At 32.5% G+C, this 20,199-nt stretch overlaps 1 protein-coding gene across 5 annotated transcripts in view; it reads left to right on the forward strand.

Moving 5' to 3' along the window:
• The window catches only part of LOC111637766 (cellular tumor antigen p53-like), a 74,440-nt gene that overhangs the window by 38,310 nt on the left and 15,931 nt on the right, over window positions 1-20,199 (forward strand). For all 5 annotated transcript variants that reach the window (XM_023383341.1, XM_023383340.1, XM_023383338.1 and 2 more), the window contains exons 8-10: window positions 4,782-4,887; window positions 4,970-5,082; window positions 6,407-6,498. In XM_023383341.1, coding sequence (XP_023239109.1) covers window positions 4,782-4,887; window positions 4,970-5,082; window positions 6,407-6,498 — 311 coding nt within the window. The remainder of the gene's footprint in view (window positions 1-4,781; window positions 4,888-4,969; window positions 5,083-6,406; window positions 6,499-20,199) is intronic.

The raw sequence follows: 20,199 nt of genomic DNA on the forward strand, positions 1-20,199 counted from the left end.
TGTCATAGAAAACATCCAATAGTGTTTTAAAAAATTTACCGAAGTCAAAATGGTCAAATAAAAGTTTGGAACGATAATCACCAAACATATGCCGTAAATCCATCGGGCTAGTTTTAAGGCTAATTACTAAATAAATTACGTAATTAATTTGGCACTAGAGGTAAGCGTTAGGCGCCATCTCTTATTAATATTAATAATTATAAATAAATTAATTAATTTAAATAATTTAGAACCGCTGGGAGAAAAAATCGGCCCGGAGCGGGACTCGAACCCACAACTCCTGCTTACCGTGCAGATGCGTTGCCAGTTACGCTATCCGGACCTCCGATCCGATCTCCTCTTCCAGCGTATANCTAGCTCGGAACTTGAAGGGCAGGAAAAACTACAAGTTACAGACTATTTGAGTTAGAGAATAATAGAGTAAAAAAAATAAAAATGCAGATTCTGAATAGATTCCTACTTTTAGCTCTGTTACATTATATAAAGAATCTTCGATAGTTTTTTTTTTTTGTTTTAAACAGCCTGTGTAACACCTTTCAGCAAACTGTTCAATATAACTAATGAAATTGAACAATTTTACAGGTACTGTACATCTTGTTGAGTTAAAGCGAGAATACTGCTCACTTTAGACTGGAATGTTGTCTGAAAATTGGTGTTAAAGAGTAGATACAACTAACTAACTGTCTTAAAATTTTGTGGAAATCCAATAATTAGGATCACTTTAGAAAGAATAAATATTAAAATTCAACTCAGTGAAATTGAAAGTAACAGAAATCAGTGTCAGGAACCATGAAAAATTTCAACTTGGAGATGTTAAATCCCTGTGCTATTCATTGAGACTTACCAAATGCTTTGGTTTCTTTGAAATACAGAAGTTTTACTGTATTTAATCAACATTCTCTCACAAATGCAGTGTGCTTCAAGAAGAGAATATATCAAATTTCCTTATAGTCAAATCATTATTGAGCAAACACACACAAAATGTTTCATGTTATTAACAGAATTTTTCAGGAGACTTCTCAAACATTTGTAACTTTCCCAATGTACTAATCAATAAATTCAACAATAAAATTGATAAAAGCTGCAAGCTTCGTACAATTTTGTTTCTATGCAAAAATAATGATCAATTAACTATTTCCATGAACTACAATTTCCCTTAATATCTAATTATCAGTAAAATTTTTTATACTCTTAATAAATAATTGTTTTTCATCAAACAGAATTTGTACAAGCAATATATATTATACAACCATATTCTCAATATTAACATGTTCCATCAAATTTTTGTAGTAATGCACATCCAAGCTATTCAAATTATCTTTTTATACACTTTTGTTTCCTTAATGACAAATTTCAGGTATTTTTATGCTAATGTTTTAGCTTTGTTAACTAGCATCCATCCAGAAATTAGACTGAACTGGATGCATCCAGTTCAGTCTAATTTCTGGATGGATGCTAGTTAACAAAGCTAAAACATTAGCATAAAAATACCTGAAATTTGTCATTAAGGAAACAAAAGTGTATAAAAAGATAATTTGAATAGCTTGGATGTGCATTACTACAAAAATTTGATGGAACATGTTAATATTGAGAATATGGTTGTATAATATATATTGCTTGTACAAATTCTGTTTGATGAAAAACAATTATTTATTAAGAGTATAAAAAATTTTACTGATAATTAGATATTAAGGGAAATTGTAGTTCATGGAAATAGTTAATTGATCATTATTTTTGCATAGAAACAAAATTGTACGAAGCTTGCAGCTTTTATCAATTTTATTGTTGAATTTATTGATTAGTACATTGGGAAAGTTACAAATGTTTGAGAAGTCTCCTGAAAAATTCTGTTAATAACATGAAACATTTTGTGTGTGTTTGCTCAATAATGATTTGACTATAAGGAAATTTGATATATTCTCTTCTTGAAGCACACTGCATTTGTGAGAGAATGTTGATTAAATACAGTAAAACTTCTGTATTTCAAAGAAACCAAAGCATTTGGTAAGTCTCAATGAATAGCACAGGGATTTAACATCTCCAAGTTGAAATTTTTCATGGTTCCTGACACTGATTTCTGTTACTTTCAATTTCACTGAGTTGAATTTTAATATTTATTCTTTCTAAAGTGATCCTAATTATTGGATTTCCACAAAATTTTAAGACAGTTAGTTAGTTGTATCTACTCTTTAACACCAATTTTCAGACAACATTCCAGTCTAAAGTGAGCAGTATTCTCGCTTTAACTCAACAAGATGTACAGTACCTGTAAAATTGTTCAATTTCATTAGTTATATTGAACAGTTTGCTGAAAGGTGTTACACAGGCTGTTTAAAACAAAAAAAAAAAACTATCGAAGATTCTTTATATAATGTAACAGAGCTAAAAGTAGGAATCTATTCAGAATCTGCATTTTTATTTTTTTTACTCTATTATTCTCTAACTCAAATAGTCTGTAACTTGTAGTTTTTCCTGCCCTTCAAGTTCCGAGCTAGAGAAGTTTTATAGTACATAGTTTGTCATATATTTATACTTAGATTAGTTCTAACAATACAGGTCAACCACTGATTTTCTGATATCCTTGCTTCCAAAACATTATTGGATTAACAATTTTGCTAAACTAACTGAAGGCAATACAATGCAACAGTTATTTAGAACTATTAATTATATGCTTGCCATGTCTTTAGAACTCCATGGACTGCTAGAAACTTCAATAAACATGCATTAAATATGGACTAGTGTTTAAGTTTGATATAATAGATACCTGCATCATTTTCAGAAGCTTTAGTTGTTATTAAAGACAAGTAAAATGAGTTAAAAATTGCATAGAATGGAGAGATCATTAACATTTACAATGTAATGAATGTGCTACATGCAATACCATCTAAACCATTTAGTGAACAAGTTTGGTGGTTGCAAAAATTTTAAGTTTTTTTTCATTCTGGATTAAAACAGCTGCCAGGAAATTGGTGATGAACCTGTTCATAAACCAAGTTAGAGTAATTACCGTAGCATATAAGTGTTTATACAAGAATTATATATATCTAAGCTCAAAGCATTAGTAATGTAAAATAAGAAAGGTATATAAAATTAAAGATAATATAAGGTTGTGAATGCATTAATTCCTAGAATATAGTCTGTCTATGGAAAGAATTAACTTCTGTATTATTATAAATTAGGTATAACCAATGAGAGTCAGTCATTGATCACTTAGTTATGGCAAGTTATTTCCCATTTTTTCCTCATTTGTTATATGTGTTGCTGCCATTATAAACGCCCCAGAGAAGTCAACGGGAAACGACTCTGGATACTAACTTTCCCTAGTAACGCCTTGGCGTATTTACTAACTACTTACTAATCTGCGCCAGGTGTGGCCGAGGTCGGGAAAAACTTGATATGGCACCATGAGATGAGAGCCATTATAAACAGTGTTAAGGAAGCTTCACATACTGAAATACTAGTAGTGGAATACAGGGAAGTTTGCTATAGCTGTTGTTAAATGCATGGTTGTTTGTAGTTAATGCATGCTGCAAAAAAATTAATACAGTTAATGGAAGTTATTCTGCCATCTAATGACAGGAAATAAAATTTACATATTGCCTGACATATTAACCTATTCGATGTTGAAATTTTTATTTGTTGCCTATGACGCCATGTTGAATCTTCATCGATGTTAAGCTTAAATTTTTTTTTAATAATAATCATGTTTACTGTATCATAAAAAATTATTTTTTTTATGTTTCACAAACAAAATAAATATATTGAATAATATAGAAACAAAAAATATTATATTGTAAATGTTCATTTTAATATAAAAATTGTGACGCATAGTGACATCTAGTATCAAAAACGTTCTGTTGTAAACACGAAAATATTTGGGATCACCCACGCAGGCCAATGAGGTCAACATGAATATTTTCGGGAACAATGTAGGACAAGTTAAGTGAAAAGTGCTTATATCATTAGGAAATGTGCTTATTGTTTTAACTGAAACAACATTATGCTATCAAGTTGATTCTTTCCACAGACTGACTATAATCAATGAAGACCTTAAAATTACTTGGATTTAATGGTAAAATATTTCAAATAATTAACAATTAAGTTTTTTAGATTCTTTAAAATGATAGCTTTCATTATATATACATACAGAGCTAATTTTTTAAATTTTGTTTGAAAGCCTGGGGAATCAGAGGCAGTAATTAATATATTGTTGAGCATATCTGAGATTGTGACAAAAGGCATCTTGAATTAACTATATTCTGAGTTTTTGGAGAAAAATTGCTTTAAATTTAGTAAGAAGAAAGAGTGGAGTTTAAAATTGAGTTTGAATTTTAAAAAATGAAACACTATTGATTATAAATTTAATAATTTTATTATTATCTAGAATCATCTACACCAATGGTATTCAAACATTTTAACAGTGCGACCCCAAGGTAATTTGTCAAATCAGTGCTGTTCAATCTATTCAATCTAATTTTCCGCAACCCCAAATGGGGTTGCGGAAAATTAGATTGAATAGATTGAATAGCACTGATCTACTGATCATAGATTGAATAGCACTGATCTACACTATAGCGAATACTTTTAATTAAACAATAATCTCTTTTAATAGAATAAAATAAAATTTATCAGAAGTATCAAATGAGATCTTGTAAAAGTTTGAATATGATTAATATAAAATTTTTATGGTTTTAGATGTTTTTTACTTAGTCTCTATTATTTATTTAAAGTTAGATCCTGTGCCGATTTTTGAATAATTATTGATATTTCATTTAATATAGTTGGAACAGATTTCACTGTATACATATACAGATTTATGTGCCGTAGTAGTTGCACAGGAGGACTTAATCGAAGAGCTACTCAAGCAATTTTTACATTAGAGAAAGAGTTAGTATTATTTAAAATATGTATGTTAAATATGTTTAAATTAATAGTAGATATTCAGACTTAGATAATTTATTTATTTTAGTGGTGACCTACTTGGTCGTAAAGTCTTAAATGTAAGAATATGTGCATGTCCTGTTAGAGATAAAAACTCAGAAGAAACCCAGCATAATAAACAGCGAAGAAATTTAAAGAGAGGTTTGTATTTATTTATTTGACATTAATTCTGGTATTTACTTATTTTAATATTATTGTTTTAAATGGAATTGTTTAAAATCAATTTTATATATTTTTATAATATGAAATAATTATAATTGACATTATGCCAATAAACTAAATCACAAAAGTCTGTTTATTTCTAAAATTTAGCCTTTGTTAAAACTTCACACACACACAACTCAAGAATGCTTTGCTCTTAAATATGTTTACTTGGACTGTTTTGTCTATCCTTTTAAAATGTAATATGTTCAACAATTACATTTAAAAAAAATAAAAAACATTTTAAAAATTCAATATTTTAAAAATGTTTTTTATATTCTACATATTTAGAATAGAAATACATATAATATACAAAGAGAGAAATACAGTTGAACCTATCTTCAATCTCATGGGAACAAGAAAACATTTTCAGATAGACAGGTTTCAAGATACAGTAAACAGTAATAGGTTTTATTGGAGGTATGGTATTGTATTAATACAATAGCATGTACAGTGTGTATCTGTATTAGATATAAATAGAACATGTTTGATATACATTAACAGAAATAGTTTGTCAATAGAATCTGATACCTGACTTTCTTTAACCTATATGATGCAAGTCAAACTCGCAGCCAGAGAAAAGCAGTGTTAATTGCAACTATGTACTATATTGCAAGAGATGATTCTCAAGTACAATTTATGCTATTAAAATATAGTCACCGAGCTTTCAATTTGTAATTGACATTTTGGTTTATAATTTGAGGTAAAGAGGTTTTGGGTGAAAATATAAGATAAATGTGGAAAATATGTTAAATTTAGGCTGAAAATACAGGGAAAATAAATAAATTTAAACATAAACATGTATGATATATACAGGTTCAACTGTGGTATAAATTTTTGTCTGCTGTTTTAATGCAAATTGCTTTTAATTAGAAAATAATAGTAAACGTGAAAGAGGAGAATAAAAAGATTTGAATCTTGAATGCATATTATTATATTATATAAAAAAATTATATATAAACAGTTAAAATTGTTTTCCTCATTTATGACTTTTATGATGATATATTCATTTAACTTTATATTATTAAATATTTAGGTTGTTTTAGGTTTCGACTATAGACATATCATTACTGAATTTTAAAATCCTTCATTCCTTTTATTAATTAACTCAAATTCTGTTCTATAAAATTGTTAAATCTTCAATTTCAGGTCATGGAATGTTCTTATGCAACTTAAAATTGTTTATCCAATTTAACTTAAAAATCAATTTTAAATGTTATTTAAATCAATATTTATTTTTAATTGTTATTTTTATCAATTTTAGCTTATAGTAAAACCAGTCTAACATCCTATTCCTATTCTGGGCCAAGTCATTCTAAAATTCCAAAATTGGGAGATGATTATATTGAAATAAAAGTAAGTAGTAGTAAGTTTTTTTCATTATTAGGTAATTGTAGTGTTGTATATATTTTTAATTAATTTAATTCTAAATAATTATATATATATGATTTGTTTTCTATTAATATATTAGTTTATATTTTATAAATTCAGTTGTTACTGTTAATTCTTAAAAGTCCCTTAATTTCTTGATTTATAAGTCAGAAAAATGCTCTTTTAATTAGGTATTAATACAATTTAATATTAATGCTTAGTTGCTACTTTTATTCAAAAATGTAAAACTATAAAATTATATTGTATCCAAACATTTTTAGATGTAAGATTTATGTGGTTGCTATATACTGAGTCCAATTAGCCTGATAATTATGCTAGGATGATTGACACCAGTCAATTTTTGGGAATTTGACAAACTTAGGCTATGTATCTATGTTGTTGTCTTTAAAATTAACCTGAGACTAAATGTAGATCTTATTAAATTAGTTTTGAAGAAAATAACCTCACATAGATACTACATCTGATCTATATATGTAAAGGTTATTGGATTGGGTCATGAATGTTGAGGTTTCTTTTGGGCAAGTGCATGACTGTTTCTCAAGAGGAGACAGGATGGCAGGTTTCTTTAACACTTAGCTTAGTTTAACAATTTATGCTGATATGCATTCATAATTTTAAACAAGGACTTATGCTGTCATGATCATGATTTGCTTCTGAATCTCTTTCAACTCATATCAATTTTTAAAATGCCTGATTTTGAAATTTCAACAAGATAATCCTTATTTGTTTTTTTTCTTCCTTCAGTGGGTGATGAGCATGAGATGATCTGTTGGGCAGTGTGCTGAACCTTGGGCAAAATCACAAATGCCAGGACTTTGAATATTCTCCTTTTTGTTTATTTCACTCCCAGTTGCTGACCTATCCTCTCAAAGGAGTTTAGGTTATTGAATTCTTCCCCCTCTCAATTTACAGAATATGTCAAATCATAACTTTCAAATTCTGATTTTTACAAAAATAATTGGTTATATGATTTTTGGTATAAAATAGAATTAATGTTTTCATTTTTTTCACATTAATTATAAACTTTGATTTTTTTATTGGTTGCTGCTTTATTGTTCAGTTAAATCTTGCAGTCAAGTGCAACTTCTTCAGCATTGTTGTTGAGCTGATCTCTGAATTACTGTTAAGAAATTTTATGAAGTGTGTACTTTGTTTTTCTTTATGACTGCATTAGTTGCATAATATTATGTCTAGGTATTACAATAAACATATGGAATACTTAGTCCAACTTATATTAATAATCAAATGATAAAGCTAAGATGCAAAATGTCAAAGAAACAATCCTTGCACTAATGTGTAAAAAAATATCAAAAACTATCATCATCATCATTATAATCACACACCATTCATGAATTTAGGCCATGTTGACCCATTTTGGTCTCAGCTAGACAGGGTCTAGGAGTCATTTTTGTGGACATCCAGGTTGTCGTCATCCTCGTGGTTGATACTGTAAAACTGCCTGAGGTATCTACCTGGCAACATTCAAGATACATGTTGAAGCCATTTTTCTTTATATGTGGAGAGTTTTTCAATTAATAGCTGCATGTGGAGTTCCTCCAAAATATCCTCATTTTGACGATGATCCAGGAGCATATGTATATCCAGCAGTTTGACGCATAAACCTCATTTCAGCTGCCTGTAATCTTTTGATATTTTTCTTCTTTAGGACCCAGATTTCACTTCCATACAGGAGAGTTGGAAGAGTTGGAATTTTATATAATTTAAGTCTGGAATGTTTTTGTACAAGGTGTTGTTTTAAAATTTGAAATTTTCATGCCGTATTCTTTTGAAATTTTATTTAAGGTAAATAAACCTTTTTGCAAATTATCTTCAGAGTTAGCAATTACCACCTGATCATTGGCAAATAGCATGGTATTGAATTTTATATTGTTTGGAAGTTGAATTCCTAATGTATATTCTTCTTGCCATTGATGTATTATGTTATCTATATAGATGTTAAAAAGTGTTGGTGACAATGGACATCCTTGTCTTACTCCTTGATTTATTATTCTATATTCTGAAGTGGCATTGTTGAACTTAAGTTGTATGGTATTATTTTCATAAATATTACATATATTTTGGAGTAAAATATTTGGTATGTTTCTGTTTTGTAGGATGTCAAAAATTTTGGGTTTTTTTATCATATCAAAAGCTTTGGTATAATCTATGAAAACTAAATGTGTATTCAGATTAAATTCTTTGTTTCTTTAGTAATAATTTAATGGGGAAAACTGAATCTATACAAGATCTGCCTTTTTGGAATTCGTTTTGATATTCCAAAAGAAATTTTTTGCCTTCTTGTTTCAATCGTTTATTTAGAATTCTAGCATAGATTTTATAACAGGTATTTAGCAGGCTAATGCCTTTGTAGTTATCTAATTCTCGTTTATCTTCTTTTTTATGAATAGGCAGTACAATACTTTTCTTCCATTCAAGCAGTATACAGGCTGGTTCATATATATTATTGAATAATGTTGTGGAATTTATCACCAGCATATTTGTATAACTCTCCATTTATGACATCATCTCCTGTTGCTATTCAATTTTTTGTTTTGGTTAAACTTTCAAACAGTTCTTCCTTTGATAATTCAGTTCTATTTTGATTGTTGCTTTCAAAAATCTTGTTAGTATATGTAAGATCTATTCAAAGTGTTTGATAATAATTAAGAAACTGGTCGTTGTTAAATTTCTTGATTCATAAATTTTAATATTTTGAAGGCATTTGGTCTTATTTTGTAAAGATCTGATTCTAGTTGTGAAATAAATTTTGTCCATGTTGTCTTTTCCTAATTTCTCTTTTTGCAATTGCTCTGCAGTGTTTGTATTCTAGTGCATCTTCAGTATTTTACTATTTAAAAATTTTTAAATGCTGTGTTTTTCTGTAATATTAGTTGTTTGATTTTATTGTCCCATATTTTCAATTTTCTTCTTCCACAGGAATTGACTTTTACTGTGCCCAGAAACTCATTATTGTTTTGATATTTTCCCATTCATTTTCTATATCTGTCTTCTGGAATTCTCTCCATATGTTGTTCAATTCTTCTAGTATATAACCATTTGATACTATCATCATATAATAATTTTACTTTAAATTTTTGTTCAGGTTCATGTCTAACATTTGGTTTCTTTTCTAAGAATCCCACCAAGGTGGCTAAATTTTGCTTGGGTTAAGAAGTGATCAGAGCCTATTTCATATCCTCTGTATGATCTGACATCTAGGAATCATTTTGATATTTTTTCATTAGCAATAAAATAATGAATGATTGACTTGGACTGCTGTTGTTGCCAAGTATATTTATGTATATTTTTATGATTATAAAATGTATTCATTATTTTAAGATTATTATAAACAACAAAACCAATGAGTCTAATACCATTTCTGTTACAAACATTCTCTCCGAAGGTTCCAATATTTTTATTTACTGGAGTGTTTCCCACTCTTGCATTCAGATCTCCTGCTATTATGTTGCAATTGTTCTTGTTAACTTTATTAAGAATTTCTTGCAACTTTATATAGAAGTCTTTGCTTTTTTCTTCTCAGCCTTCTTCAGGAGCATATGTACTGTACCAATAATGGTTAAATTATCTCTGTTAATTTTTAAGTGGATTTCTATGATTCTCTCTGTACAGTATGTGTAATGAAGGATATTTTTCTTAAGAGATTTATGTACCCAAATCATTATACCTGCTTGGGCATGAGTTTTCTTATTCACTCTACTATAAATAAGTGTATAATTTTTAGCTTCTTTTGTTCCCTTTAGTTTCTTCTTTGTTTCTGAAGTGATAGCTATGTCAATTTTTCCATTCTGGAATAGATCGTCTAATTCTTCCTCTTTCTCATTAATGCCTCGAACATTCCAAGTAGCATACCTAATAATGTTATCTTTCTTCCAATTGCGATTAATCCTTGTTGTTTGCCTTATATCATCATCCATTTTATCCATCCAGTTTCTATTCCATTGAGATTTATAATATAAGTAATATTAAAATTCCTCGTGTCTGATTACTAGCCATACGATGAGTAGTCCAATGGTAGGACCGATGTAGTTTAATAGCAAAAACTATTAAACTATAAATGCCAGTATACCTTTTTGACTAAAATATTGTATTACAATAATAATAATTAGTATAAAATTCAAATGTCACAAATCTAAGTTTAGTAATTACCACAATAAAATTGATCATTAGTACAACTTACAAAATTAAAGTCTCAAACAATTAACCTGATCATGGAAAAGAATGTCAGATGGAAAACCCTTAATCAGCACCTTGCAATTAATTCATTTGCAATTCAACAGCTATACACTGACCAATAAAAAAAAATGCTAGTTTGACAATAGTCTTTCATATATTGCTGATTAAGATGCTGATAAAAAATAATAATTTTGCTTGGGTCTCTACTTACAAAATAGAGTGGAATATTATTTAATATTTTAATCATTTTAAACCCTAAATTAGTGGAATACAACTTCATTCATAATGCAAATGTTAGTATGAGATTATTCAAATGATGTACAGTACAATACCAGCTGGGAAGTGTTGAGGTAACAGTTGAGTTTTAATGTAATTCAGTCCTGAAAACTCAAAACAACTAAAGCAAATTGAAAAAAATAACGCAAGTAACTAAATGTAACTATAAATAAAAATTTTTCTTGCTAAAAGGTAGTCTAATAATGAATTTGGATTTATTATTTGATTAATGGTATTGCAGTACTGTCAAACTTTGGGTTTTGAACACCTTGTGTTTCAAACAATTTGGTTTATGAACAAAATTTTGAATCCCATATTTTTCCCAGTTGCTGCATAATTCTGTTGCCGAACAAGCTATTCGGCAAAGGCCAGCCACAGATTAGAGAGAGAGAGAGATGAAACTCCATATACTTCCTGTGTTAAATAATTAATTAATTTAAAGAAAGTTGATAGCCCAACCGATTAGTGACAGCACTACCAATTTAGAAGTTAGTGGTGCTGAGATTGCCTGGAATCATTAATGTCATGACATGAACTGTAGATGATGATGATCAAATTAGATTTCAATGTGCATGTGGATAAGATACTACTATCGTGTTTTGGTATGCACCACAGTTGAATTTAAATGTAATTTTATTTAAATTCAACTATGGTGCATACCAAAACACAGTAGTAGTATCTTACCCGCATGCACATTGAAATCTAATTTGAATAACATCATCTATGGTTAATTAATTGATAAATTAATTAATAAAACCATTAATTGATGTTCATGTAATATAAATAGCATACAAGAATTTGTTTAAAAATGCTTAAGTTAAATTAAATGTCAAAAATTTATTAATACATTGGCAGAAATTGAAAGTGTTACACCCAGGTGGAATTGATAGAAATTCATGAAACTTGGTAAACATGTAGAGGGGCATACCCAGAAGAAATGAACACAAAATGAAATGAATTATGCAAAGTGTTATTGCTGTTTGATACATATATCTGTAAGAGGTATGGCCACCTTGAGCATGGATACATTCTTGGATCCTTGCAGGCATTGAAACAATAAGTGCTTGAATGTCTTGTAGGGGTATATCTCTCCATGCCTGCACAACTTGTGCAATCAGTTGTTGAACAGTGCGCGTTGGATGGCTATGAGACGTAATCCATCAACCCATGGCATCCCAGACATGCTCTATAGGGGATAAATCTGGAGACTGGGCAGGCCAATCCATGATTGTGACACTTTGCAAGGCCTGTCATGTGATGGCAGCAGCATGAGGATGGACATTATTTTGTTGGAAGATACCATTTTGGGTGGTGTTCATGAAAGGTATTACTACTGGATGGATGACCCTGTCCACATACTGGCGGGCGATCATTGTGCCTTCAACAACCACCAACTTGGTCCTGCTGTCGTAACTGATTGCCCCCCAAACCACGACACCAGGAGTTGGCCTGAGTGGCATGAACCATAGAGAAGCAGATACCTGAACTGGTAATCCGCCGTCCCAAGAAGAAATGGCCACATATTGCGATTTATTCTGTTCACTCCGATATTACGAAGGAAGAACTCCCCATGTTGGTATATCAACAAAATCATATAATTTATGAAGATTTGACAGAGGAGGAGGAATTCATGAAACAATTCCATACTAAATTTACAATGGGGAAAAAGAATTCTACCTATAAGAACTGGGTGGTGGAAGTATCACCTAATGTCTGAAAACTTCTCTTGGCAATTGGAAAAGCTAATGTAGAATGGTCACGCTGCAGAGTCGTAGACTTTTGTTTGATTCTGCAGTGTTTTAAGTGTTGCGGATACAATCATTCCGCTCGCGACTGTCCGCATTCCACAAATGTATGTAGCCATTGCGCGGAAAAACATTCCTACAATGAATGTCCAAATCGAAAGTATGAACATATCTGTTGCCACTGTCTGCATGACAATACATATAACAACCAACACAACGCACGGGATAATTCTTGTCCTTTAAAACAACGTATTAAAAAGTATATTGTCTCCAGAACAGAATATGGAACTGAGTAATTATCATAAAATACGTTTTTTGCAGATTAATGTTGGTAGGAGCATTGCTTCTACCTCCTTTTTAAGTAGGATTGTTAATGAATATGATATAGTATTGGTACAAGAACCATATTGCCGCAGGGATAATCCTGCCTGTCTTCCAACTTTCTGTCCGGTCCTTCGTGGGACTACTCTGTTTCCGTGGGCAATAACTTTAGTTCCGAATACCTATATTTCTGTCATGCATCACTCTGTGTATAGTGGCCAATTTGTTATCACCATTGAAGTTAATTTAAATGACATACAGCTTATTGTAATTAACATCTATTTTCCTGGAGATGCTGATTCTAAGGAATTCATTGACAATCTACAGAGGATTGTTGACGCTTTTCATGGTTTACACATTTTGATTGCCGGAGACATGAATGCTCACTCGCCAGCTTGGGGTGGCGATACTTTTGATAGGCGAGGTGGCTTGCTGGAAGAGTTCTGCATGCAGAATAATCTCATAATAATTAATAATCCACTGTCTCCACCAACTTTCACCTCACATAGAGGTGAAAGCTGGATTGATGTTGCAGTTCGTTGTAATAGAACATACACAAAAATTAGTAATTGGAGAATCCTTGGTGAAGATAGCCTTACTGAGCATGCGCTTATTAGCTTTGATTTCTCGAACTCTGATGATGATTGAATTCCTGCATACTCACCTCCTTTGAAATATGCTCTAACTAAAGCAAATTGGTTGGGATTAAAGGATTATTTAGAAACACGTTTAATACCACACTACATCGATAATCCTGTCGACGCTAGACAACAAATTGATCATAATATCACTACAATATCAAATGCGTGTGACTTATTTATCCCAAAAAAGATACCTCAAAAAAGGAGAGTTCCGTGGTGGACATCTGAAATAGAAAATCTTCGTAAAAAAACTAGACATCTCAGGAAAATATATCAAAGATGCAGAGATGATCGAATACGTAGGATACATAGATCTGCATATCTTGAAAGCCAACGTTTATATAAACAAACTATCAAAACTGAGAAGATGCGCAGTTGGAGAGATTTTTGTACAGAGTCTGCTAAAAATCCATGGGGCTATATTACGAAAATGTGCAGTAATAAACTTAGGAAAACTAAAATCATTAATGCTTTTGACTGTGCTGAAAATGAACCAATGACACTTATCCAAACTCTGGCCTCTCAGTTGGGGACCATCTGCCCAGGAGACAATTCTGAGATTGACACAGACTTACAGAGACACATTCGTGCAGAGTCCGACTTGATAGAAGATACTGAAAATATGCCACCTTTCTCTGATGGAGAAATCAGTCAAGCTTTTTGCAGTCTGAAAAAAGGGCAAGGCCCCCGGCCTGGATAATATTACTACTGATATTGCTAGAAAACTATGGATTTTAATACCACAACATCTTATATGTCTGTACAATGCATGTTTTTTTTATGCTATTTTCCCAAGTTCCTGGAAGGTCTCAAGGGTTGTCCCTGTTCCAAAGCCGGGATCCTCGGATGATGTAAGACCAATCTCCTTATTATCAATACTGGGCAAAATATTGAAAAGACTAATTGCTAACAGACTGTCTTGGTTTGTTGAAACAAACAAATGTCTCAGTGAGGTCCAATTTGGCTTTCGGCCACAAAGATCGGCAGAAGATGCGATTGAGGCTATGGTCAAGAAAACAAAACACCTGCTAGAAAATAATAAATATGTATTAGGGATTAGTTTGGATATATCCAAAGCATTCGATAACGCTTGGTGGCCACTCATTAAACTGCAACTGCGACAGATCAAGTGTCCGCGAAATATCTTTGGTATCATACAAGATTATTTACAAAATAGAGTGGCGGTATTACAATACGGTCAACATCATGTGAAAAAATCAGAAACAAAAGGATGTCCGCAGGGGTTCGTTTGTGGACCCCTGCTTTGGAATATAACTTTCGATCTCTTTCTTACTCAAGATTTTGGCCAAACAGATTCATTTGCATATGCAGATGATGTTATGATGTTGATTGGTGGCCGCTCAAGAGCGGACCTAGAGAGTAAAGGTAACCTTATGATACAAAGGATATACAGTTGGGGGATAGATCATAAGTTCTATTTTAACCCTGCAAAGATGAAAGGAATAGTATTTAACAAACCAAGGAACACCAATCTATATCGAAGATCACCACATCTTACTATGAATGGGCGAACTGTAAAAGTGGAGAAGACTTTGAAATATTTAGGAGTGGTTATTGACTTCGACTTAATTGGGACAAACACGTTGAATATATTACAAATCGTACTGGTCTTATTCTGCAGGCTTTTGCACAGGTTGCTAAAAAAGATTGGGGTTCTCCTCTGATGCATTGGCCATTATTTATGAAGGTTTATACATCCCCATCATGACCTATGCATGTGGAATGTGGGGATGGGCTACAACTAAAGTACACACAAAAAGAAAGCTCATATCATCACAGAGACATGTTTTACTTATGATAACCAAAGCATTCTGTACTACAAGCAATCAGTCTTCAAGTGATTGCACGGAAACCACCTGTAGACCTGATTATTATTCAACGAAGAAAGTTACAACTAGTTAAATGGGGAGATCTGATACAAACATCAACTCGTAATATAACACATGATGATGTTGAATGGACATTCCCCTTTTGGGACACAACCCACCCAGATATCCACATATATCGTAATGATAATAACATTCACCATGCAGACATCGATATATTTACTGACGGATCTAGAATAAATGATATGGTCGGATGCAGTTTTGTTGTGTATCTTAACAACATTGAAATACACAATCAAACCATATGATTAGATACGTGTTGCACTGTTTTCCAAGTGCGAGGTTTGTCGATTGGGGAGAAAGTGTCGTGACAGTCGAGCGGTCAGCACTGTCGTGTGGGAGTGGAAAAACTTACTGAGACAGGTCCTTCACGCAAACTATTTATTAAATATAGAAAATTTTCTTACAAATTGCTTGATGGACGAAGTAGCACCACAAAGCGCACGGGTAAAGTCCGAAATAAAGTTTGAGTAATTCGGTTTTCGTTGCTTGTGGATGGACGCTGTCGGTGAAATATTCTGTAGGCCCCGGGGTGTTGATCACGGCTTAAGGCGGCTTCTCGTTGGACGAATTGACGAATCTGTAGATCGCTAGGAGGCACCCAGGGAACGATGCTTCCCCTATGATCCAAAATGTTCTTTGTTTTTTTCAAAGATCGGGAGCACACACGTCCAGGAGAAGAATCCCTACGTATCCAAGCACCAAGAACGTCATATCCTATTTTTGCACGATTTTATAAGTTTTTCTGAGTCCCAGATCGAACATTCTGATAGGTCGATGCAGATCTGCCCCCGTTCTCTAATTGGTCTCCCCTCGTCGTTACGAATTGTAACGGGATCGGAGCCCAGATTGCGGGGTGAGTCCCCCCGACTGACAATTTGATTCCTATCGAAGACGCTCGATCTAAGTACTCAAATTCATCTATTGTTTCTTTCTGAGAAATTCGTTTTTTCTCAGAAATTTCTACAGATATGACTTTATATGGACATAATATATTCACCTTGCGTTAGACGGTTTCTTTTTACAATATATATTATTATAATTAAAAAACACTTTTTTTTTTATACGAAATTAAAACATTATCTTGCGCGAATTTCAACCTACTTCCGGAGCCTCACACAAGCAGAAATGCATGCTATTCAATTGGCAATTGCCTGGTCCACGGAAAGGTATAGTAATGCCCTAATCCACATACACACGGATTCTTTGTCTGCCCATAAAATTATAAATAGCGTCAAACTACACCCAGTTGCTGAAGAAATTAGACGAATGATACGCTCGTCTTCTTGTATATATGCCGTCTCTTGGATTCGAGCCCATCAGGGAGCAACAGGAAATGAAAGGGCTGACTTCTTAGCCAAGCAGGTGGCGGAAAATTTCACATTGCTAGTTAGTTATAATAAACTTAGCCAACAAACCCTACGTTGGATTTTATGGGAGGATACTATTCGTGCATGGCAGGATAGATGGAACGAAAATAGAGATCGCATTACTTATGAATTTATATTTGATATACATCAATTTTATAATTTAAGATGGTATTCATCAAATTACTATGTGACTCAAATGTTCACCAATCATGAAAAATTTGCATGCTATCTTGCCAGGTTTACTGGTAGGACTTTGAACAAATGCCCTACATGCCATATTATTGATGGATTGAAACATTATTTGTTCAACTGTGTTATGTTTGAAAGAGTGAGGCTGGAATTAAGATTAACATTAGACGAGATTGGTGTGGATTGGCCATGCCGATTATCTGACATTATGAGAGACAAGAATGTATATAATGTATTCTTACGATTTGCTAAACAAATTATCATTGTTACAAACCAACTTATTTATAATTAGATTAATTGTATTTATTACATCTATTTTGATTATGCACTGTATTTAAAGATGTGATTTTGAATTCGAGAGTTAATTCGGAGGGTTAGCAATTATGAATTTGTCTATTTCTTGATATATTTTATTAAATTACTATCCACCTCTGATTTATCTTGTTCTCGCCATCACTTTTATTCATTTGTTTGTGGTGGCTACCTATGTATACGTGGGATGCTCATTGCTTTATACGCTTGAGCCTGGCATTATTTCTGGTTTACTTAACTATTGGGAAGTGTCTATGACTGATTGACTAGTTGTGATGTACTTATGAGGTGCCACAACTGAATGTAGACCGAGTTATCCATTGCCTGTGTGACTGTTTTGAAATCCTATATTTTATCGACATTATAACATTTGTACATTATAACATTTAACCCCTATCAAAAATATCAATGTCCGTATTTCAACTTTGGGCATTATGACATTAATCCACTATGAGAAATAACTATGTTTAAGTTCTGGCAGTGTGTCTTGAACAGTTTGCTTATCAGTGCACGCTGTGATGATGTTGGCCTTCATCGATCTGAGACTTTGACTGAGTTGAGCTCTACAGCCTCTGTCCACTAAAGTGTACTTATATGGGACATAAGTTTGTAGTGGTGATTCTACTATGCTGCTTACAATAATTTCAATATGCCTCTTCAATGGGCTTGTTCTCAGCTTGATTGAACGAAATTCATTGTGCTCTAACCGTCTCTTGTGACGAGCATACTTCAGAGAATTTCAATGTATAGAATGTAATCACCATACTCCTATGGGCTTTCAAGTGCTTCAAGGTCCTTCGTTGGAGCTTCAATGTGTTTCAATGCTTGGTTAATGCTTCAATGTGTTTAAAGTGTTTTGTAGTGCTTAAATGTGCATTCCTAATGCTTCAAAGTGCTTTTCATCAATAGTGTGTCACAATGTTTCAACCACACAGTGTTTTAAAAGTGTTTCAGCATGCTTATATGTGCTTCTGGTGCTCTTGTGATGAATGGTGCTACAAGTGCAATGTGCTTCATGTGTTTTGGTGCTTTAATGTGCAATGTGCTTAATGTTTTAATGTTTGATATGTTTTATAGTACTTCTAGTTTTCTATGGTGTCTCTAGTGCTTTACGGTGCTTCAAAATGTGCCTTACAGTGCAATGTGATTAAGTGTGTTTAGTGCTTTGATTTGTTGTGTGGTGCTACAAGTATTTCATGGTGTTTCTAGTGTATTATGTTGCTACATGTGCAATATGCTACAACGAGTACTACAATGTGTTATAAGGTGCTCCAAAGTTCAATGTGTAACGTGTAAGTGTTTTGTGGTGCTTCAAAGTGCAACATGCAACGTGTAAAGTGCTCTATGGTCCTTCAAAGTGCATTGTGAAGTGGGCTTTATGTACCTAAGAGCTCTAATTCATTCAATGTGCTCCAAAGCAGTGAAATTCACCTAATCCAACTTCGCTGGGCTTTCAATTTATATGTAGTTCAGCTATGTTTCCTTTGTGCTTAGATGATCTGCACAACAGCAGCATAATAGACATACCTCAACCTTCGCTGGGCATTCGGCTTATTGATGGCTCAACCTTGTTTCTTTTCAATGAATATACACAACTATCTTCAAACTGTTTATAGATGTGTGTAGTAACTTTCAAATCACCAACTTCTATAAGGACTGTTCTGAACACTGATTTTACTTGGGTCCAAGTGATATTCACTGACACACAAAGTTCTGCTTAGAACTAAAGACTTTAAAGTACACATCTGCAATGCACTCCAAGAGCTGTTCTGCACAGCTATGAACTACTAAGCATTTATTTATTTATTTATTTTCTTTTGTTTATATGAACATTATAATTCGTTTTGATAATTTTATTTATCCTAATATACGTCATAAGCGTATTTAAAATATAACTTATTTATTCATATTGTTTATTACTATTTATTACTATTTGTTATTATTGTATATGTATACAAATATTGGTAACTATATATATTTAAGAATATGTATAACTTCCTGGTAATACTCTAGCGGGGCCGGGACATGTACCAAGTACTTAAATAAAAATGAATGAATGAATGAAAATGGCCTGAGTGGCATTCTGAAATTACAGCAGGGTGGGCTCTTTCTCCAGCACACTGGTGGACATGTTGCCGATTATCACATTGGACTAAACAGAATCGGGATTTATCACTAAACACAATTGTATGCTATTCATGTGTCCAATTACGTCTAGCAGCACACCACATTAGACGTTGTTGGCGATGAAATCTGGTTATGGGAATACATTGCATGGGGGTCCGAGATTTCAGCCCAGCATCAAGCAATTGGTTTACAATTGTCCGTGGGGTGATCTGACAGTCCTTCAGGCAATTTCACGATATGATGCTTCCATTTCTGACATGCCAATTATCCAACCTCTTTCAAAGTCAGACATTTGGTGTACAGAGTTCTCACTTGTCGATATGGCATAGCTGGTCACCAACATCATGTGGACCAAAAAAAGTCATGTTCCATAACACAGTCCACAAATTATAAACTAAACACTATAGCAATTTTGCATAACAAATATCTCCGTAATTTCCATACCACTGTATGTACTTCATTTAATTTTTGATCATTCAATGCCCTTCAAAAAGAGATTCTTTTGTCCCAATTTCATGTCTTCAACAATATTGGGTGGATTTAATACTTTCAATTTCTGCCAGTGTATAATATTGTAGTATTT

Source organism: Centruroides sculpturatus, unplaced genomic scaffold (assembly GCF_000671375.1).
Source record: "Centruroides sculpturatus isolate CEXI.00-Female unplaced genomic scaffold, Cexi_2.0 scaffold1116, whole genome shotgun sequence".
In the NCBI taxonomy this organism is placed as follows: Eukaryota; Metazoa; Arthropoda; class Arachnida; order Scorpiones; family Buthidae; genus Centruroides; species Centruroides sculpturatus.